At 43.5% G+C, this 24008-nt stretch overlaps 1 protein-coding gene and 1 pseudogene across 1 annotated transcript in view; both read left to right on the forward strand.

The window, feature by feature from the left end:
• LOC146174160 (uncharacterized) overlaps positions 1-24008 on the forward strand; it is a 268166-nt pseudogene that overhangs the window by 127425 nt on the left and 116733 nt on the right.
• Positions 1-24008, forward strand: part of LOC146174161 (venom metalloproteinase antarease-like TserMP_B) — an 80200-nt gene that overhangs the window by 14653 nt on the left and 41539 nt on the right. Inside the window, exons 2-5 of the mRNA XM_084584258.1 lie at positions 2388-2494; positions 5369-5446; positions 10778-10923; positions 11953-12005. Coding sequence (XP_084440384.1) covers positions 2388-2494; positions 5369-5446; positions 10778-10923; positions 11953-12005 — 384 coding nt within the window. The remainder of the gene's footprint in view (positions 1-2387; positions 2495-5368; positions 5447-10777; positions 10924-11952; positions 12006-24008) is intronic.

The following is a 24008-nucleotide window of genomic DNA, read 5'->3' on the forward strand; positions in this document are numbered from 1 at the left end:
GATGTGAAGAACATGTCTAATGTTCGCCGTTTGGAGGCTACTTAAGTTCCCTGAGTTGCTATTGTTATTTGTGTTTATACACGAAACATCTCCTGCGCAGTTTGTCGGACCCTAGAAAAGTGATGAAGGGCTGTTTTCATTCAAGAATGCAATGCGATCCAAATGTCGCCTATTTGACTCTGAGAGGAATGTTGAGAACCAAGTTGTTAAAAGCGTCAGCTAAGCCAGTGATATAAATATGCTTTGCATCAAGCTTAATGTTATCAAGGTAATCAGGGACATTTGGTGGAAATATGGAATATAATGTGTTCTAGATAACATCTCGTCGGGGCTCTGTCGAGCTCCAAAATATCTTTTTAAAGTAAGCTTCTCGAAAGACCTTCAGTTTTAATGTCAGACTGTTTCGGTACTTTTTGAACTGCGCAAACAAGTTTTCATCGTTTTTTATTACGAAGTGTGCGTACAAGCTATTCTTATGCCTAAAAATTTGGAGCAACTCAGACGCTATCCAATGTTTCCTAGCCCTTAATGGCACGGCCACTTTCTTTAGTGGAAAGTGGGCTTCATATATAGTCCGAAATGCAGTGATGAAATTACCGTAAATATAGTATCACTATTGTCCGCCTGAAATACATCAATCTGTCTATTCGCTAATAGCACAGCAAAATGAGGGAAGGGCTTTATCATGTTTAGACTGTGTATAAATAATTAGCCATTTCTTTTGGTTAAGATGCACCGGCTGTTAATTAATATAAATGTTCGAAGTTGATCATCAATGTCGGTGTAAACAACGCTGCGGTTATTACATTGGTGTCAATTTCTGTACAGTGCACACCTAATGAAGAAAACACAGTTTCAATTTGTTTTTATGTACTTTGCTCCAAGGTTAAATAAGCCGTTTTTTTTTTTCAATTTGAAAACGGGAGATCCTTTTGTTGTGAGTTTAAATCATATTTATGTGAATGCCACCTGCTAAAACCATATCTATAAATTCGTGATGCATATCTACAATATTTAGAAAAATGCTAAAAAATTATTACTGACGCCAGATGGGGACCTCTATATGATGCAGAAAAGTTGTTGCCATGTATTCCTCGACCACTTCACAAGATATTGTTTCTTTAAGCAGAAGCGATGCTGCCTCCACTTTTATATTTTCGCTTTTGGCAAAAGCACTGATAACCATTGCGGCGATATACACACGATGCTAGTGTGCATCATGTGTTAGTCAACAATACTGCTGTGAGTGACTTTGAAAGTATCCAGCAGAATAGCTAATTCAACTTCTTTGTTATTAGGGATCTAATTAATTCTAAAAGGCGATTGTTAAATATTAGTAAATGTTTTCAATTATAAATATGCCCTACAAAATAAGGTTCACTGCCACTGTTGGAAGTTAAATGCAGGTTACCAGAGATCCATCTTGTACTCTTTATCTGAAGATTATCCGACTGCAAGGGAAGCAATAATAATGTTTTGTTAATGCGTTTCGTAATCTTTCTCGTTAAACTTCACACAGCATTCATTTAGAGTGCAAAAATAAGACGCTTTGTTTCTAGTCGAGAGTTTTATGTGATATTTTGTAGACTATACAAATGAATGTATGGTTTGATGTGTTAGACGTAGTATTGTTTAATTAAACCGAAAAAAAGTGTTTCCTTGTTTGCGTCATCTAGAAAGGAGGCCTAGAAGGCGACGAAAGATGATCCTCCGGTGCTCCTCGCTGTTATGCGGATTGCGACTCTCTTTTAAATATCTGTGAACACACAGCCATTATTTTGACCTATTTCGTTGAGGGGTGGCAGGTGCTTCAAACAGCACAAGACGGAACTCGGCAGATGGTGCCTGCTCTCCTGTGATGCATCAGAATACTACGCTCGATCCAAGAAATAGGGTTCTTCACGTCGGTCATCATCAGCCGACCATGCGACACTTGCCTTTTCACTGGTACGGACAATGCTGATGCCGAACAATGACAGCGCAACTACGGACTTGTCGGAAACTTCTAATCGATAGGACCCAAAACTCATGCTTGTCAACGTTGTTTTTTACCTCGAGGGGACAGCACTAGATTGATAAGAGTCATATTAATCTTTCCAATACCACTATATTGCGCGTTGTGTAACTCAGCCAAAATTCATTGCGTTATATAAGTACCCATGAGGCGCTATAGTATGGGTTTATCAGCGTAGTTTCTTACTCAACTGCTCACTGTATAACTTTGGTTTGACCGCTATTAAATATTTATGGCCGACTGATATATTTATCCCATCCTTCTACGTCGTTGCATGGACATCCTTTAAACTTCATATAATCAGCCTTCTAGAGCCATATTTGAGAGAAAGAGGAGTTATTGGATACGTAGTGGAAAATATTTTTTTTTACAGGCACAAGCATCACAGTAAAAACCAGAGTGCTTATTACAAGCGCATACGCAGCCGAATTTAAAGAACGAAGGACTGGCTCTGAAGTTGATCTCATGGATTATCTGCAGGTATTTGTTTACCTTGTGAGTTGAATTTTTTTCGCATTTAAAATTTCTGACACCTGATGTTTTTTGTAGTTAGCATGTAGTGGGATTTCGTTTCTTTATATCCCTTCGCTGCACAACTAACAGTTCAAAGATCAAATTGACCTACACCTCCTCCCAAAACAATGTACGTCTCTAAAACCCAGAAATCCCCTGTAGTGTAAGAAAAGTAATAATTTAGAGAAGCACATTTCAAAAGGCTAATCTGGCTGAAAATTTACTCGGTGCAAGTCACCGTTAAAAGTCAGAACGAAACAAAAGCGTCAGGAGAAGGACGCACAAATAAATGACTGCTACTATTCAACAATTCATATTATTTTCATCGCAGCTTACTCAAAACATATAAGGGAGATAAAATAAAGACCAAGAGGAATTGTTAGGATAGGAAAACACCTCTCAACTCGGCTGTTGCATTCATACATAGCGACCGTTATTTCTCCCTTCTCTCGTGTACATGTCTCGCTCTTTTTCATTGTTCCAGAGCGTGTCTGAATTTTTGAGACGAAAGTAAGGTTTAGGACAAAATTAGCCCACACAACAAACAATCTGCCTTTGTGAATATTGGGCATTATAAAAAAGTGGGCACTGTGCAGAGATTCAATTTTTGGAAAACAGAAATCTGGTATTTCGTAAATAATACACGACATATGTTTTTCAACAATTGACTTATATAAAGTATTAGAAATTTCGAGGAAGATATCATCAAAAGAGAAAACTGAATTTTCCTATGTGGTGGGTGTATCTCAATTTTGTGCATAATAACACTTTTTACGTTCCGTACGAGAATGAAAACAAACCCAAACGGAATAAAAGTAGTAAGGCAGTGCTCCTTTATCGCAATTTTCTGTAAACGTTTATGAAAATAGGACTTTCAAGGCAGATATTTTGGAGCAATCGAATAATGACTGTTCAATTGAGGGGAATTACGCTTTTCTTCACTACGGCCTTCGCTCTGTGGTATTTGTATCTGAATAGGAATAGACTATGATACAATGGAAGGAGGTGTGCTCGGTTCATCTACAAATTATAGTACTCATTTCGTGCCAGCTACATGATCAGAGATTATATTCCCTCATTAGGCAGCCTTTGGAACACATGTCTAGTTAAAATACTCGTACTGCCTGCTAAAGCTTGAAAGAATACGTTAAAGAACGCCTTTTGCGTATATTAACAATATGTGACTGTTTTAATTTACGATGCAGCAATCCCCTACATTTCATCTTAGGGGTATAGATATGGGGTTTGATTCATGGTTAGGTGAATATCGCTTAAATTTCTGCGCGAATAAAACAGATTGTCAACTGGTTATTTTCTGAGAAGTTCTACCAGGCGGTGTGATGTCGAGTGCATATTATAAATGAAAGCGTTCTTCTGAAGGTGGAACAGCAGTAATAACCCCACTTTTAGATGTTTCAAATGGCTTTGCGCTGCAGCCATACCAGCGCAGCGGCGTCTCATTGCGTAACCAGACGTCTATGTGTCTCCGCAACGGATTAAACACTGACGCCAATACCCAATACGTATTGTATACTACCGATTGATTTCAATGCAGGAACGGATTAAACACTGACGCCGATACCCAATACGTATTGCATACTACCGTTTTATATCCATGCAGGACCAAGCCTCAATATTAGCTCAAAAATATATAAGTTGCATTTTTGAATCCTTCATTTGCGAAAATTGGGTGAGAAATAGAGATTAAGCACATAGATATTCTGCTCTTTGCAACGACCTGCAATGACTGTGTTTTGGCTTGAACAGAATGCAGCTTCCCGTTATTCGCTCGAGAAAGAGATGATCAACTAATACTTTTGTTTACCAATTGACAGGTATTTTAACTGTATTGAAGAAGTGTAGACAATTGGGCAAGTTGGTATTGGTTTGTACTGGAAAGGTACAGCGCAAAAAGGCGCAAGACGAAAGGAAGAAGACGCGCACATCTGTCCGTCTTGTTCCTTTCGTCTTGTGACTTTTTGCGCTGTACCTTTCCTGGGTTTTATTTGTAAAGTATCTAATATATAGGGCTTAGTAACAATTGTGTCAGCTAATATTATCGACCAACTGTTCACGTGTTATCTGTCACCTACTAAAAACAATGTGTCTGTTACTAACGTTGATGTTCATGGGAATGATCTGGGCCTCTTATCTACAAAAAATGGTTTTAAATATTTCCTTTGATCGAACCGAATACATAAAACAGCAAGAACGGAAACGTGGGTTCAGTTTTTGAAGAAACTGGAGAATATTGTGTTATATCAGATGATATTTTGTCACAATAATCACTTAAAGGCGTAGAATTCTCATTAGTTCACACACTTAGCTGTCGTGCTCATATAAGGAGTTGTCAAGAAAAACCAGAGAACCCAATCGGTGATTTCATGAATGTAAAAGTAAAATGGTACACGTTTTTCTAAGGAACATCTGTGGATATGTTGCTTCTTGTTTCGAAGTCATATATTTTAATATTCTTAAGCTCAGAAACAAAGAAGAAACATAAATATGTATATTTAATACTTTATGTTGGCCAACAGTTCTAGGCTTCATTCTTTTTTTTTTTGCTTTAATGTCTTTTAGCGTTGTTTCCACACACAGTATTCCGGTAGAGTAGAAATTATCGAATTACCGATTAAATTGCGTCTTTTTTAATTTATAAGCATCGGCTGATGTCTCTATTTCAATTTCTTTCTATACTCTGCACTGAAGCAGGTGTTTCCTGTCAGCAGTAAAATCGTGCAAGAGCAACGTTTAGTGCAGTATATTCGTCGTCTCCAGGATCAATATTTCCTTCTACTTTCAATGTTTCCCTTATGTCATGTCCTTTTATAAACTACACAGGTGAACTGGTTGTACGAAACATTTGATCGTGACACTCTCAACCTGCAGCTTGCAGTATCTGGCGTGATTTTTTTGTCGGTAAGACATTTGCTATATTCTCCTGAGAATTGCAAAGTCCTTGGAGGAAAATAGATATACATGAACCGAACCGTTGCGATAGCAAACAGAATATTACGCCCGGCGCATCTCTGCCGTAAAAGGCAATCGTGTAGCAATAAATCTATTTCCGTCGCCCCCAGGATCATCACTGCCATCGTCTCGTAGCCTTAACACCTCGTTGCCAAGTGAAATCTCCCTGGGATCATAGCAATCAATAGAGATGCTAGGTGAAGAATTATTTTTTATCGTGCTAATAATACTTGGTTTTTTATTCCTATCAATGAACATAGCGAATAAAAGGTCAGTATTACCGTTTATGCTACTCTGCGGAAGAGTGGACAGCACTCTACCCGACCAGAGTGTCGTGGTTATCTCATTGTACCGGTTCGGTTAGTACACTTTCTCAGTTCAGTCCTCTCACAGTTCAAAATACAGCATCCCGCAAAACATGGCCGCGTTTGATTAGGTGAACCGGCACAACGATTAAAAACCTTATGGACTTGCTAATCTGGCCTTCCATGGGATGGATGGATGGAATGGAATATAGGAGCGTCCCCTTTGAAACGGGGTGGTAGCAGTAGCTATCATGCTCATTTTTCTCCCTATATCTTAATTATTGATTTAGAATGTTTAACTAAACCATCATTCTATTTATTAAATTTTGCTCCTACATTACTAACATTATGTCACTTCTCTGCTTTTAAGCCACCAATCTTCCAGCCGTTTTTTGCTAGTTTCCACCGCCGGTTTATTCACCCGGCCACTGTTATCTCTAAACCCCAGAGCTTCAGGAACAGTGATTGCGCCTGCACCAACTTCCGGATGGATCCCATTGCATTCGAGTATAATATGGTCAATTGTTTCACTGGAGTTTCCACATACAGCACCATGCGTCATCTCCACTGTTAAATTTCTTTTTGTAGCTGCGTGTTCTAAGGCACCCTGATCTAGCTTCAAAACGTAGGGCACTGCCTCTTGACTTATCAAAGAAATCTTCCTTCCTGATCTGCATTTCCCACTTTCGGTATAATTCCACACTGTTTTTTTTTTCCATCGAATTTATCCAGTTTTTACCTTTTGTGTTTTTCACCTGTTGCTTAATGCTCTTTATTTCTGCGTCCTTGTAACTAGCATACTTACTTGTTAGTTTTCTAGTTCTTTTCCTCCATTGTGGAAATGCGATGGCGTCCCTTAGCGCTTTCCACCACTTCCCGCCATAAACCGCTCAAAACTGGCTTATCCCGTGAATTTCCACAACACGAATAGATTTTCCGCCAATTACATGTTTGATCCGGTTCGATAATTTCTATGCGATATCAATGAGTCATCACCATTCGGAAATGTTCGAGTGTCACTCGCTGAGTTATTACTCAGGACTATATTTTATCCGACTCTTCACTCATATCCTTGCACCCGCTAATCCATATTGGGGCTGGATAACGGAAAACGTTTCAGTGACCTTGGAAAGTTCAAATTTATCCCCACTACTTTGTTACTTCAATGAAGCCGTGACTGTCTCCACAGTTCAGGTAACTTCCGCTACGGAGCAGTCCGATGATTTATCAGAGACCAAAGACTAAATAGCCTAAATTCTGCCTTTTTGAGTAACAAACGAACGAGCAAACAAATCACTTCCTTGTAAACAACTGAGCGAACAATATAGATAACAGAGGAAATGAAAGGCCAATCCTGTGATGCGTAAACAAATTTGAAAAAATGCTACAGGGACTGAATTAGCAAAGTAGTGATCACACTAGGGAATGAACTAGTGAATGTCGAGCGGGCGAAATAACGATGGGGCAAACTAATGCGTGAACGAACAAGCTAACTTCAAAGAACAAACGAAATGAGCTATCCTCAATACATGGTTGTCGAGACACTGCCAATTACTATTGCGGGAAGTTTAAATGACGCACAAACAATGACCGCCTTGTATACGTCTCTAATGAAGGAGTGTGTTGCTGGGCTAGTTTTTGCCCCCTTTTTTAAAGTTGTTTTTATTGAAGCGTACAAGAAGCCAGTGCTTCAAACAAACCGCGGTTAGTAATAAGCCGGCAGAAAAGTTATACGACAATCTTTTTTTCTCAGTATCTCTAATAGATTGCCAAAAAATGGTACTCAAAAACCTCGTATTAACCACGCGAAAGATATGACATTCACTACGTCAGAGACCGGTAATTGTCCAGTCTAAGTACTTGTGAAAACTGGGATGAAAGAGATTGTTTATTTGAGAATGAAGAAAGCAATATAAAGATGCAGGGCATGAAAATGCTAAATTCAGACATTCACTGTGAAAAATTAATATAGCACATCTACATTCGCAAACTATCATATACCAGCACTGATTAAGAAAGATGAGACCTCTTGAATTACAGCCACAGATGGTTGGCTGATGCGTCCGTCCCCATATTAGCCGATTTGAAATGACACAGATATTAGCCATGAGGTCTCATATTTGTATCACGTTGTAATAGTGGTTCTGTTCTAAAAAGCCGGAAAATTTTCGCAATAAGCGCAATATGTCGCCCTTGTTTCGGCCATTTGGTACATTTTGAACATTTGAACATTTGGTAACCTCCTGTCAACGGTTTACTGCACATCGCAGGACACTGCGCAATAATTTAAGCTTACCTAAAGAAACAACCTTGCGCCTTGAACATGTCCTGGGTCCTTGGTGCGACGGATCGTCTGCTGCGCGAGCTACCAAGGCCTTACTAACTTTTCTGAAGGACACAGGGTTGATTAATACCCTTTAAAACTCATCTGTGTGTGATTATGTGCGTATGAAAGTTAACTTTTCTTAAGAACACATGGTTGGTCAATACCCTTTAAAACTCATCTGTGTGTTCTTATGTGCGTGTGAAAGTGTGCGACACCGATTCTCTTTTTATTTCTCATTTATTTCCCCTTCCCCTCCCACAATCTGTCACCCTCATCCCTCAACCCTCATCAGGAGTAGCATGCTAGGCTTACCACCAGGCAGACATCTCCTGTTGCCATTAAAATATCTCTCTCTCTCTCTCTCTCTCTCTCTTATTTCGGCGAGACTGTTTTTTTATAGCTTTTGTGTGTCCGAGGTGCCTTTCCCTAATGCAGCATCTGTTTACCCGGTGTTAAAGCGGCTCCACGACAATGTAATCTTGTCGAAAGTACCACGATAGCAGTTGACAGAAATCACTAGATATATGTTATGAGAGGCCTTGTTTTTAATTTCTTGGTTCACTCTCTTGGACAGCCCTTCTAAATTAGGTTCCACACACTTTGTGATCGCAAGGCTTTTCACGTTGTGGGAGACTCATTGGATTTAGGAGATCCGGGTAGTATTCTTATCAGCTAGTTCTTCATTTGTTTTTGTGCTTCTGAATGCTGCTTTCAGCGATTAATGGCTCTGCTACACACACGACTGCCGTGCATCTTGCACTGGCTAGCCTAATGTATGCGCGCCAAAATGGATTTGGTTTCATGCTCGCGCCGTGACCACATCTAAGCGGATTTCGTAGAAAATATTGGCGTCCAGTACCTAACTCTTTGAATGGGCAGCCGGGAAGGGCAGAGGCTCTTGTATAAGCGCTGGAAGTACATCAAGCGCAGATATGTTTCAGAGAGCACGAGTGTCAAAACTAGACGCCTTATTTGGTGTCTGTCGAAAACCGTGTATTCTAATTTAAATCAATAAGTTTAACTTAAAACACCGCAGAATCTGAGGAACAGTTTGTTCGGCGTCACCTTCATGGTAAGATCATCTAAATGCCAAAGCATCATCAACTTTCTTTGAGTGGAAATGACTGGAAATGTAATGAGCGCATTTCTCGAAACATTCCAAATGTACTAACAAAAAATCTTCGGGGACTTGGTGATTGCGTTATGGTGAACGTATTCGCTTGTTTTAGCGATCATAGTATTTTGCTGCATGGTGGACAAGTTCTTCACATCTCGAACTCGCTAACTGGGCTGAACAGTCATTATGTTAGCATTCTGATGCTATATAAGACTGCATTCTAATGCTCAAGTGTTCTTCAGAATCAGAGACAGATTTTTAGAGCACTTGAATAAAGATATCACGGTATTTATTATGCCTAACTTATTTTAGATTTGTGTTTTGCTCAGTTTTCTCACTGACACTGCTGCCTTTTATTTTCCATAAAATATATACGCGTTCCTGATAGCCTGAACCGACCTTAGACGTTAGCCTCTAACTCAACCCTTTCATCACTAGTCACCGCTTGTATCTATGCCTCACCTCTTCCTTCCAGCCTGTCAGTGCGAATTCATCATTGTTCATCATTGCGTGCTACATCAAACAACAAGAACGAATCGACCTTCCCCTTAGATGCCTTTCTGAGGACATTCTTTTTAATATGGTACTCCGGAATAACCAGAAGTTTTCTTTGCAGTGCGCAGATAATTGGTTCATAGGAAGGGAAAGCGCAGTATCCGTCACACTTGTTTCTGTGGATGCCTTACCCGCGCCGTAAGGGAAGAGGAAGAGACGATGATGGGAGTGAAAGTGGCAAGACAGAAAGAGAAGGCGTAGTGGAGGGTTACGGAGTAATTACGACCACCTGGGGATCTTTTACGCGCCCTGACATTGCACAGCGAAAGGGGCTTGCGGTGGGGGCTATCCTGCAACTGGTGATTGCATCTGTTATGGGTCGTCGTTGCACTCACCACCAATATTTTGGCGGATGACGGCTGTTGCGACGCGTGTCTTCATCTCTCCCTCTTCTTTTTCTTCATTTCTTTTCTATTTTCTCTATCCGCACAAAGCAGCGATGTGGCTCAGCTACAGAGCCAGTAGCAGGCCTGTGCATTTTCTTTTCCTTCTTTTTACAGTCGCCACAACAACAACCACATTGCACGGCACAGGGATGCCTCTTCGTTTCACTTACTTCGAAACGCAGCCACCGGCGATCGGGATCGAATCTGGATACTCCTGCATTATTCGGGCATCTAAGCACTGCACCACCGCGGCTGGTTCGCAGTGCGCAGCTGTATAGTGTTTATACAGAAAACGTCAAGTGTGGTTGATGTGAAAAAAAATTATTTAAACAGAGCAACAATGTTAGTACCAAGCAGCCGCTTCTTGCACCTTTAGGATATGAAGCCATTATTGAGGAGCCGCTTTTTTTCACACTTAAATTATGCAGATTATGGCTAACTGCACCGTGACGTTGAACTCTAAGTAATGCAAACGTATTATTGGTCAAGTCTATGTTTACTCTATCAGCATTGCTGTTGATAGGAAAAATAGGAAATTAACAGCACTGTTGTGTAGAAGATATTTAACCAAATGGTGTTTTTTTTCTTTAGAAACAGCGAGAGGCCTCATTTCTTAAGTATTTCCCGGATTTGAATGATGTAGTGGACAAACATTCGTCCGTCAATGGCATTTCAAAATTCCTGATGGAAGAAGAAAGTATATTTGAAGACGATGACATCGTCCTGCTTTTGACCAAGTAAGATGCAAGTGTTTTGAATACAACACATAAATACGTAATCTTCATATTCCGACTGCATTTTACGCCATTAATAAAGAATTAGTGCTATTTGTGAAAAAAAGAGCCCGTTTCTAAGTTGCAACAAGTAAAGAAAAAGGCCTCTAGCATTGCACATGATGGCGCATGCAAAATATGCCACTCCATGTAACACATAACACTCGTCTTATTAACATATCACAGCCTTCTCGCAACCCCGCCTTTCTAACTATGAACGCGTATTGATTAATTTTTAAATCTTTCTTCCAATACATATTGAAGATTTTTATACACGTGCATTTGAAGCGGCCGGGAAAATGTTCTAAACTAATAATTTAGACCTGCCTGTACTGAAAAGCTAAGGTTTTTTTGAGAGAATAGCATTTCTTCCCATTTTCTTTTGGTAATGCACGGGGCAAAAAATACTGCCAGCTTTGTTCTGCGCTACTGGTTATCTGATTGTGGTGCAGTAGCGAACATCAAGCCGAGGCCTTATCTCGACAACGCAAATGGTCTGTGCCAGCCTTCCGTATAGTTAGGCACGCGATTGCCAGATGCGCTACTTTTCAAAACAGCCAACATCTTTAATGTGCGCCGATTTTCCTATGCAGATTCTATGCGATCTAGATTAATCGCGGTGCTAGTTTCCTCTCTTTCGTAAAACGGTACCACTGCTGCCAATCTACCAAAGAACGATTTCTTATCATTCTCGTGGAATTTTGTTGGGAAGTCTTTTGAAATTAAACAGCGAAATTCGGTTCAATAAGCTGGCAATGGGTGGTAAGTCTGCGATATTTTTGAACTGCAGAAAAGACGACAGGATAAGTAGTGGGGATAAAGTTTTTTATTGATGTAATGCGAATAACAACTTCTGCGCTAAGCGTCTAGATGTGCATTTCAATGACAGTAATTTTTGGCGTGGTTTAGTTAACGACGAACGTGACTTGTTAACAGTGGTTTTCGACGCCTGCTCCGTGCCCCTATTTAATAAATGGAACCATATGTTTCCAGTGACAAGATTGGATCAAGGCTGCCTAACGGAAAAATTTACACAAGGTCTAATGGTAAGCTAGCTTGATGTGATTTTGAACTTGACCATTTATTGTAAAGTTAAGATGTATCGTAAATATAAAATACTTGGCAGGCAATAATGATTAGTAAAAATTGCGGGATAAAAGTATTCGCGTCCGTTTGTGGCACCTGTCTAATTGGCTTTATGTGCAGTGCCCCTTGGGGTGGCCGCTTTTTTGTCATAACAAAATCGCGTCGTAGAATAGAAAACAAAAAAAAAACATTTTAAATAAGTGGGCCGTCATCAGGCGAAAACAGTCGAGGCTCGCATGTGTGATGGGCATCAGAGGCGACGTAGTGCACGCAGGTTGAACTAAGCGACATTCCATCTGTATGAAGAGTCAGCAGTACTTGGGCGGCGACGTACATTACTTGCTGTAACGGTCGGGTCAGAGAGCACCGACAAGGAAAAAGGTGTCGTGCCTATTCCGTTCTCTATCAGTTTAATAGATTGCCAAATGAAATTGTACAGTGGTCGTCTCTTGCTCAAGTTCATCGAGAAGCACAAAAGTGGTTGTTTAGTAATTCTGCACATCATGCTACGTGAAAGTGTTTTTGCCATGTACTATATTGTATGGTGTACCTTTAGTTTATTATTGCTTATTTTGGCGTGGCGCACGCGCCCATCGATTGCCGTGACCCGCCCACAAGCGCTCCTGCACTTTTGCGGGCACGAGAATATACTCTGTATTGATGAATGGTAATTAAATTATGCATGTATGTATGTATGTATGTATGTATGTATGTATGTATGTATGTATGTATGTATGTATGTATGTATGTGTGTGTGTGTGTGTGTGTGTGTGTATGTATGTATGCATGCATGCATGCATGCATGCATGCATGCATGTATGTATGTATGTATATATGTATGTATGTATGTATGTATGTGTGTGTGTGTGTATGTGTGTGTGTATGTATGTATGTATGTATGTATGTATGTATGTATGTATGTATGTATGTATGTATGTATGTATGTATGTATGTATGTATGTATGTATGTATGTATGTATGTATGTATGTATGTATGTATGTATGTATGTATGTATGTATGTATGTTTGCGCCATCGCGCCCTTCGAGGAAGAGGCTGTGCGTAAAGATGTTTAGGAGCGTCTCTACGACTTCGCAATAGACTTCAGAATTCCTAAAATGACTGCAGTGCCGACAGTTAGTATCATTTTGGGCTAAGTTGTTGGAAACTCGCGGTCGTGAATTATAAGGATTCCTAATTAAGCCTGAAGCTTGGCTCGGCACACTATTGCCTGGTTCCTAGAACGGAAATTCATATCTAATATCTGCAGAATTCATTGCTCCTTTGCCGCGGAACGGATGCTTTCGGCCAAAAAGAGCTTAAATTCTCCGAAAACACAGGCGCGCCAGTAACCTCGCTGTGTTTACACGCTTCGGCAGTAAATCCGGCAGCGTTGGCTAGCTCTATAAACTTTGTAGCGTACAGTGTGAGGGCGTTGTTTTGCTTTTCAGCTGAGCTACGTGTACTGCCGTCAGATCATTGAAATGTATTGCATGAGCTTCGACTGCGCGGTGCTGCTGAGTCGGAAGGCGAATGAGGGGCGTAACTTTGTTATGGTAAGGGTTTTTTTTTTTGAGCGCCGTCTACTATTACATTGTGATTAGTGCGTATTGGTTGACAATTGACAATTGGTTGTTATGCATTGTAGTCTAAAGAAATAACGACCAAGTAGGTTCTATTAGAAGCTTATGCTGCGGGTCGTATCTCTTAAGAGCGCATACTTTCGATAAAGGTCCTGGCGCACCCCCATAAAAGACAGTTACATATGTTACAAAAACTGTTCGCAGGGCACGCTCGGTATCGGCTATGCATATCTAGTTAAGCATTCTTCAGACGCTACGCACCAGCATGACCGGCACCTAGCGTTGGACAGGGAACAATACGTGTCTGCTCGAATTAATTAACAGTTATGGGGCAGAGTGACCATGAAAGAAACGTTGTTACGACTCTACCAACAAACTTCTTTTGCGGGGTTTCTTAGTCCGAAGGTTTACAGCCACGGTTGAACGGTTGACACGCTCGCTCTCTTTCCTGATTTCCGCTCTTCTTTGCCTCAGCACCGCTGCATTTGGAAATCGCCCATCACACGGTACTTCTAAACGATATCACCACTGTACCGTCAAGGACAAAAATAATGAGACAAGCGGTCAACCAACGCGCACAAGGCAATGTGTATTTGATTATGCGTGCTTTAGCAGCATACAGATGGCTAGAAGTTAAGGCGTAACATTAAATATTCAGGCGCCTTGATTAGAGAAGGTGTGGCGATGAAATCTTCTTGCCCTCGCATGCTAATGAAGGGACAATCAACTGGGATGTATGGCAGTATGATAGTGAATACGTCAAAAACAGAATTTGTTATTGGTCTACAGGGTCGCGAAGTTCTTCCAGAAAAGAAGACCACTGCGCTGAAAACATAAATTGTGGAGCCAACACGCGAACTTCTGTCCTTTAGGAATTCAGCGTAGCACGCTAGTCCTCCACAATTTGGTAAGATTTCATTGCTCAGCGCAGTAGCTTACAATCTTTAAACAACTATTTCTGACAGCAAGTTACCAGTCGGCAGCAAATGGTAAAATCTACGTCAGTACCTGCCAAGTCGTATCAAAGAGAGCCCCTTGCTGCTTAAGAGACCCACGGCTTTAATACATCTTGTCATGGACATAGGGCAGGGCTGAAATGTTCATTTGTGAACCATCTGGGAATAGTCCCTACGTAACTCTTAACGTCTACGGTATGATATACGAAGCTCACCATGATCCGTCCTGTGGATGAAGCGTATTTATCGTCAGCGATCAAAGTGGCGGAAGTGAAAGATAAGTAAATTGAGATTACGAGAATGGAGAAGTGGTAGGCATTGTGCGGATGACACAGCAGAAAGAGAGAGACAGAATGAAGAAAAATAAACAGCAATCCCTATCCCCTCAGAACGGGTTATGTGTATGAAACAGAGCTCGTTTGCCCGCTTCTCCTCGCTGCGCTGGTCATGCAGCGTACTGTGGTGTTGAGGGCATGAATGACTATCATTAAAAATACTCTCCGATACGTCCCAAATAGGCAGCGAAATGGTATGATACCCCCGCAACGAGTCGTGAAAAGTGGTCGTGGTACAATTCATCTAAAGTGTACGAAAAACTATAAATGAAAGATGACAAATTTGATGCCATATAGATATCGGTTAGGGATGCCTACAGAGCAAATGGAGCTGCAAATGCAACAAATGAGAAGAGGCTGGTACCTGAGCAGCTGTCGTGCACGTCCTTTTCTCATCATCGCTTCGGTGTCTTCACAACAAGATGCGTAAAAGGTTCTATAGCAACAGTGACACCAAAGAGGACATCGAACCTGCGAACTTTTCTGAATCTCGAAATATCGAACTTATGTACATTAACCATAGTCATAAATATTTAGTCTTCGGGGCTTGTGTCTTTTCGTCCTTATAAGGCTGAAGGTCAAGCGTGCAAAATAATGTGCCGCTCCATGTTGACCAAAGAGTAGCAAAGCGTTAGCTCTAAAAGGACGAATAGCCTTTCCTTTTTATTCTTCTCTGAGCTTCCAAATCGGTGGCAAGTCGAACTCTCCAATGCCTGTCGCTCACAAAATTCTTGTCCAACATTATTGCTCTTCGCGCACGATAGCCAGCTCGTAGATATCTGTATAACCAGTTTGTATGCATTATTAATTGACTTAAGCTCAGGAACGTAATCTATGATTAGTTCTTTCGACGGGCGAGGCAGCGAACTAACTAATTAATAAACATGCGCGTGGGGTGTCGCTGCCGCATGCGCAGCGTAGTGTTATTGTTCATGTGAAGGAAGTAGTCCCGCTTGCGAATTTCCCCCTATGCGGAGAGAGAAACCAATAAGCGATGTAGCAGAACGGAGGTATTGCGGCCGAAGAAGAACTTACTGCAGCCCTAGTGGCAGCGTCGTCTACCCGTTTAACAAGGATCTCAAACTCATGCTGCTACACAGGCCTCACTATGAATATATTGTCTCTTCTGGTGCCTGAGCGGCAAAAAACCGCACTATAAAGAACAAAGAGAGAGCGAGAGAGTAAACACAAAAAAGAAATGAAAAAAATCGACAAAAATGTCAAAGTGATAGACAACTCTATTTCATTCTTCTTGGAAAGGACAATTAACTGATGCTCTCCTCTGCCTAAATGGTTGACAACCGCCACTTCCGAATGCCACAAGAGAGCTGCTGTAAGGATACAATGTTTATTGTCGCAGTCACTTATCACAAAAAAAATGCGTGCTTGGAGATGAAACAAAGGATGGGTTGACCAGCGCCTGGTTATTGAATGAAGCTCATGTCCGTTCGATGTGCACACAGATCACGTAGCCATTGGTTCTTTTCAATTCAGCAAGAGTGCGTATCATCAGGGGGCAGGCTGTTTGGCTAAACATAGCTGGAAAACGAGTCTGGTAATAAAGTTGACTCGCGCAGCTGGTACATAGTTTCGGAGCAAATGCTGACGTTTTGAGATTCCGCGCGCCGGATCATAGAAGCCCACGGGGCGCATGCCACCTTCTTTCCTCCTGGTTAATATCCCTGATGTCGAAGACCGAATTTCGTGTTATGGAACGGTTGTATCGGATAAATTTTGCGTAACGAAGGCCACGCATGAGCAAACGCGCCGGAAGCATCAGCACAATTCCGAAGCCTCAGCCCATCCGGGGCTGCTTTCGTGCTTGTAAATACGCTGTGAATCTCCTAAACGTAATTTTATGTGTTTATATTTTCCCAAATGAGTGCTGTAATGTGTAGCCATCAATGAAATAATAAACCTCATGAGGATTAAACATCCTCCAGTGCTAGGAAGACTACAAATTGATTCGACCGTAACCAGTTGTGCCAAGCAGTTCTTTTTGCAGCATATACACGCTTTTATCTTGTTCCGGGATTCACCATTATCATTTTATAACACTTAGCGCTGGCCTTCTTGCCCGACTCAAGCAAATATGGCGCTTCATTGAGGCAATATTTGTGTTTTCTATAGGGTTCGAAATCCTTTATATATGCCGATAGCATCACCATTTAAAGCACTGTGTAAGAAATTATAATACGTGACCAATGAACTATATAATAGAAACATGCGTGACGGATTGTTTCCTTCTTTGCTGGTTTGTTTTCAAGAGTTTGTACTTTTAATCAGCGAAATTGAATCTTTTGCCATGTTAGGTACTACAGATTAGAGATGATGTAAAATAGCACAAACCTGTGCCATATGCACGCAAAATACTGAGCACAAAACGCGTAATACTTCCTCTATACCATCCAGACATACATTAGTAGCGTAGATTCAGAACTGTAGGGGGTGTGTTTATTCAGTCCACGCAGAGGGATTCAGCTTCTCAGGATGAACTCGAGGCGGAGCGTCAGGCGTACCGAATCACTAAGACAACGACCACCTTCTTCGTCCTCGAGAGCGCCAGCACGCGATGCATGTCAGTGGCAATAACGATGAAGATTACCACACTACAGTTTCCCCCCGGGTAGAGGAGTAGCCATCCTGGCTACTCACGGAGCCGAAAGGACAGAAGGATCGTAGTATGGCTTGATTCGGTCCACATGAACTATTTCGCGTCCACGGCGACGCAAGCCCGCAGAGGTCGTAACGGGCTCAACTACGAAGTTGACAGGAGATGTTTTTTGAAGGACTCGGTATGGACCGTGATACCGAGCAAGAAGCTTCTTTGAAAGGCCGGCGGTTGTGGCAGGAACCCAGAGCCACACCAAGGAGTTGGGTGCATAAGAAGGAGCCTCGCCAGTGTCACGATGGTGTTTTTGTTGCCACTGGTTTTCCTTTGTAAGCGAGTGAGCTAGTTGGCGGCATTCTTCTGCGTACTGGGCGGCGTCCGAGAGTGGCGTTGATTCATAAACATAAGGGCGGTAGGGCAAAAGCGCGCCCATTGTGCAGGTTGGCTCGCGCCCGTAGAGAAAGAAGGGAGAGAATCCAGTGGTGATCTGTATCGCAGTGTTGTTATACGCGTAGGTCACGAAGGGAAGAACCTGGTCCCAGTTGGAATGAGCGTCGTTAACGTATATGGCCCGTATATGGCCGCCAGCATGCCACTCAGAGTACGGTTGAAACGTTCTGTCAGGATATTCGTCTGAGGGTGGTAAGAAGTAACGGTGCGATGAATGATGCGACATTCTTTCAGTAGGGCCTCAAGAGTGTCGGACAAGAAAACGCGTCCGCGGTCACTGAGGAGTTCCTTCGGAGTCCCGTGGCGAATAATCAAGTTGTGGAGCAGGAACAAAGCAACGTCTCTTGCGGAGGCAGAGGGTAACGGTGATGTTTTAAGTGTAGCGAGTAAGATGGTCTACTGCCACGATAATCCACCGGTTTCCAGCAGCAGTAGGAGGAAGAGGGCCATAGAGATATATGGCCCTCTTCCAGTCAAACGAACAAGCAGGACAGGGTAATGGCTGCAACGAAACAAGAGACTTCTGAGGAGTTTTTCGGCGTTGACAAGATTCGCAAGCGCGCATGAAATGTCGTACAAAGCGGTACATTCCACGCCAGTAAAATCGCAGACGTAGGCGCGTGTAGATTTTCAATGCGCCACCGTGAGCACACTGTGGGTCTTCATGGTACGCAGCACAAATTTCGGCGCGGAGATGACGCGGGATGACTAGAAGCCACTTCCGTCCATCAAGGAAATAATTGCGGCGATAGAGAAGACTGTCACGAATGGAGAGGTGGTGGGCTTGCCGGACGAGCGCTTTGGATGAATGACCGGGAGTAGGACTTGAGAGAAAATCCAAAAGTTCCCTGATCCAGAGGTCATTCCGCTGTTCGCTAGCCATGTCGATAGTGGCAAGAGTAGACAAATCGTAAGCACAGACGTGGTCAGATAAGGTATCACTTGGCAATGGCAAGCGGTAAAGAGCATCCGCGTCCGTATGCTTCAGACCTGACCGATAAATGACATGAATGTCATACTCCTGGAGACGGAGAGCCAAGCGAGCAAGGCGACCACATGGGTCTTTTAGAGAGGCGAGGCAGCTCAAAGCGTGGGGATCGGTCACAACATAAAACGGTCGGCCATACACATAGGGACGAAATTTCCCGATGGCCCAAATAATTGCCAAACATTCCCTTTCTGTGACTGAATGATTAGACTCTGCTTTCGTCAATGTTCGGCTGGCGTATGCCACAACATACACGCTGAAACCAGGCTTACGTTGGGTAAGGACGGCACCAAGCCCAATACCGCTGGCGTCAGAGTGGATCTCCGTAGGCGCAGTTAGATCAAAGTGGCGTAGAATGGGAGCGAAACCAAAAGGCGGCGTAAAGTGTTAAAGGTTTTGTCGCAGGTTGGAGTCAAGGAGGAAAGCTCGGAGCTGCCGGCAAGGAGCTAGGTCAGAGGAGCGATGATAGAGGCGAAGTTCAAGATGAAGCGTCGAAAGTAGGAGCAGAGGCCGATAAAGATCCGGAGCTGCTTCAGGGAGGTTGGCTTCGGAAACTCTGAAACTGCGCGAAGTTTCGTGGGACCAGGAAGAATGCCGTCCTTAGAGATACGTGGCCTACAATTGTGAGTTTTCGATCGGAAAAGTGGCGCTTCTTCAAATTCAACTGAAGCCCAGCGTTGGCGAGACACGTGAGGCCATGCTTTAGGCGGAGAAGGTGAGAAGAAAAGTCGGTAGAAAAAACTACGATGTCATCCTGATAACAAAAACAGGTCTGCCACTTTAGTCCACGAGGAACAGTGTCCATCAGGCGCTCGAAAGTAGGTAGGGCATTGCAAAAGCCAAAGGGCATAACGTTGAACTCGTATAAGCCGTCCGGTGTTATAAAGGCAGTTTTAGAGCGGTCATCATCAGCCATCGGTACCTGCCAGTAGCCAGAGCGCAAATCCAATGAGGAGGAATACCCGGCTCCTTGTAAACAGTCCACGGCTTCGTCGATTCGCGGCCGAGGATAGACATCTTTGCGCGTGATTTTGTTTAGTCTACGGTAATCGACGCAAAACCGCATGGAATCATCTTTCTTGGTGACCAAAACAACCGGAGAAGCCCATGGACTGTTAGATGGCTGTAGACGCCCCGGCGAAGCATGTCGTCTACGTTATCAGCAATGACTTGGCGCTCAGAGGCTGACACGCGATAATGACGCTGTCGTAAAGGTGCGTTTGTACCAGTGTCAATTGTGTGCGTAACGACAGATGTGCGACCCAGAGCAGTGTGAGGAAGGTCGAAGGCAGAAGTGAAGTTCTGTAGAAGAGCAGCGAGTTGATCGCTTTGTGCGGGTGGAAGATCTGCGTCAATAGCTTGTTGAAGAACATCGGGTGGTGTCGAAGCGGTCGCTATATCGCAAGAGCTGAGCACATTAACGTCTAATGAAGTAGGCGTTGCAGGAAGAGTATTTACAAGCGCGGGATCAAGTTCTTCAATGCAACCGAGGGCACGAAAATGGATTTGAGAAGTACATTGCACTAAGGCCATCTTCGAACTTGAGGACAGCAAATGGAAGCAGGAGGCAGGGATGGCGTGAAGCGGCGTCGGAAGGTGTGAAGAAGACAGTCGAACTAATAACGCTTTCACAGGAGAGTGGAACGAGGGCAGCAGAAAATAGAGGAATGTCTGTCTCATTGGCGACGAGGAGTTTTACAGGCCGGGTAGGGATGTCACACAAGACGGTATCACAAAGAGGTAAAAAGGAAACTTCCGCGTGGGCGCAGTCAATAACGGCATGATGAGTGGAAAGGAAATCGTAGCCCAGGATGATGTCGTGTGAGCAGCAAGACAGTACAATAAACTCGATGGTGTATCAGACGTCTTCGATGAGAACACGGGCCGTGCACGCCGCTGAGGGATGAATGCGCTGTGATGAAGCGGTGCGAAGCGAAAAGTCGGAAAGTGCGGTGGTCACCTTACGAAGACGACGGCAAAGAGCTTCACTGATGACGGATATGGCAGCACCCGTGTCGACAAGAGCGAGTACTGCGACGCCGTCGACAAACACTTGAATTACGTTAGTGGGAGAGCGCAGTTCTTGCCCGGGGAACTGCGACTGTTAGTTTCCCTCAACAATGCCGGTAGAACGTCGAAGTGGGGACGAGGAACGGCTACGAGGGGAAGATGATCGGCGAGTGGTATACGTTTGATTGCCGCGAGATACAAAGTCGGAACCGGGCGGAGTTCTTAGCGAGGGCTGGTCTGTATCGTAGGAGTAGTTCCCGAGGTCAGCTCTAGATTGTGGAAGGCGTTGGTGGCAAAGGCATGCGACATGACCCGTCAGCGCGCAAGAGTAGCCGATTGGCCGGTTGTCGGCGGTTCTCCAAGGGTTCGAGGGCGTTGGCGTACCCTTGGAATAATGACATGAAATGCAGACCCAGGCAAAGGCGAAAGAAGATCGGAAGGAGCGGCCTGGTAGGAAAGATATGCTGATGGCATCAGCGGCCTGGCCGCAACTTGGGCGTAAGTCAGTGGTGCCGTTACTTGCGCTGGCACGGGGCTTGGCGGGAGCATGGAGCTCGGCGGAAGAACATCAGCGATGTGATCTTGCACAGCACGCCGTATGGTAGTTGCCAAAGACGGAGCCATGTCAGGAACAAGGCGGCCAATATCCTGTAACTGAGGGATCAGTGATTGCTGACGGGCGACCTCTTCTCGAACGCTTTGATTTGTTGAAGCAAAGGGCTGTCGTCTGATGGAGTAGAACCGCCCAGCGCTAGTGATAGCGTCGTCTCTGCCACTGGACCGCCGAGTAGAAGTGCGCTTTTTACGAAGCTCATCATAGCTCTGGCAAAGTTTGATCACGTCACTGACTGTGGAAGGACTTTTCACCCACAGCATCTGGCACGCGTCCTCAGAGATGCCCTTTAGGATGTTTTCGATCTTATTCGCTTCTGACATTAGGGAGTCGACACGCTTGCAGAGGTCAATGATGTCTTCTATATAACTGGTGAACGACTCTTCGGCCTGCTGAGTTCGCTCGCGCAAGCGTTTTTCTGCTCGGAGCTTGCGAACTTCAGGGCGGCCGAACACTTCCGAAAAATTCTTCTTAAATGCAGACCAAGATGGCAGGTCTGCCTCATGGTTGCGAAACCAGAGGTTCGCCACGTCAGTCAGACAAAAGATTACGTTACTTAGTTTGGTAATATCGTCCCATCTTTTGTAGCTACCGACACGCTCGTACGTCGACAGCCAATCGTCGACGTCTTGATCGGCCGTGCCACTGAAGAGGCATGGGTCACGCTGCCGTAGAGCTCCAGAACAGAGGACTGTGGTTGGGAGGGGTGGCGATGCCGAGGCGGTATCATCCTGTATGGTGGACGCAGATCGCAATGTGCGGCTTCTTAGTTCCAGGGTGGACGGGAACGTACCCAGCAGCACCTGCACCAATTGTAGGGGGTGTGTTTATTCAGTCAACGCAGAGGGATTCAGCTGCTTAGGATGAATTCGCAGCGGAGCGTCAGGCGTACCGAATCACGAAGACAACGACCAACTTCTTCGTCCTCGAGAGTGCCAGCTCGCGATGCATGTCATAGGTAATAACGATGAAGATTACCACACTACAGAACAAACATACACATAAAGCGAAGGGAACAAAATGTAGCGCACCAAGACAAGGACACAGAAAGAAGACACACATAGCGCTGTGTGTGTCTTCTTTCTGTGTCCTTGTCTTGGTGCGCTACATTTTGTTCCCTTCGATCATGTACCAACAAGCCCAAGTATCTACCCTTCTGATACACATAGATATATAGCGGCTTCTGATTAGCACTCGGCGACATATTAGAAGAGTTAAGATAACTAAGCACTGATTTAACGACAATGTATTGGCATGCAAAAAATGATAAAAACTGTTAACACAATCTGTTCTCTTTCTCTATGGCGCTCACAAAGTGCTTACTTTGCCTTTTGAGCCACGCATAGCGGTGATGACGTTGCAATGAACACACAGTATGTGTGATTAGGAAGACAATTTTTGTCCCGCTTAAGTTTTCGCTTTTCAAATCAGCAAATTTGTGATGACCTACAGTGCTGCTACACACTTGCATTTGACATCAAGTAGAATGGCTGGCCCCCACCTCGTTCATTGGGCACCATCTGTCAGCGTTCCTCTAATATCCCTATTTGCAAGTATCTCGTCATTGCTTGCACTATATGAACAGTTTTACACTGCTCCAAGCCTTTGCTTCACAGGCTAAAAGGGACCTCATAATCATTATGACCATAAAAGACAGTTGGGCTAGTTGGTGTGTATTCGTTAATGACTGCGACACTGCAACTAGCTTGGAAAATCACAAAGGACAGCAACAAAAGGTACTGACGGGACAGCACACTAGACGTCAGCTGACGTTTAATCGTTACGTGTACATTAAACGTCAGTTGAAGCCAAACTCCAGCGTGCTTTCCCATCGGTACCTTTTGTCGCTTTCCTTTGTGTTTTTCCACGCTAGTTGCAATGTCGCAGTCATTAACGAATCATAATCATTTGTGTCATATACTTCCGTCTTTTACTGCACATTGCGTCTAGCCCTTATCATTCTAGCTACTTTCTGTAATGATCTGAATCCGTGTCTGCAGCTTTCCGCTTAGTAGGAACGTTTGCTAGTTAATTTTTATTTAGCACTCCATCGCGTAAGCAATTGTTTCCCTGGAAGTTCATCGTTGCATTCTATTCTCTGCACTAATTCTAATGCTGGCCATTCTGTAATATATACAGAAGGGTTTAGGAATGTGTTACCATTTATTTCAAGTAGTAGGCAGTTCAATGCGCGACAGCTTAAAAGGCCTTTGCTAAAGGTGCAGCAATTTCTATAAATGCCAATCATTACCATCCTCATATAAATAGGGACGCAAATTACTTAAGAGAGCTTGTCCCTTTAACGCCATTTTTTATAACTGTAATTTTTTATCTTTCTGTAGAAGGTCATGGTAGCTGCATTGCTAGTTTTTGCTTTTGTAATATGCGCGATACAACGCTCCCTCAGAGCGCAGGTGC

The sequence above is a fragment of the Amblyomma maculatum genome, chromosome 11 (assembly GCF_055883805.1).
Source record: "Amblyomma maculatum isolate TAMU_Amacu chromosome 11, ASM5588380v1, whole genome shotgun sequence".
Lineage (NCBI taxonomy): Eukaryota > Metazoa > Arthropoda > Arachnida > Ixodida > Ixodidae > Amblyomma > Amblyomma maculatum.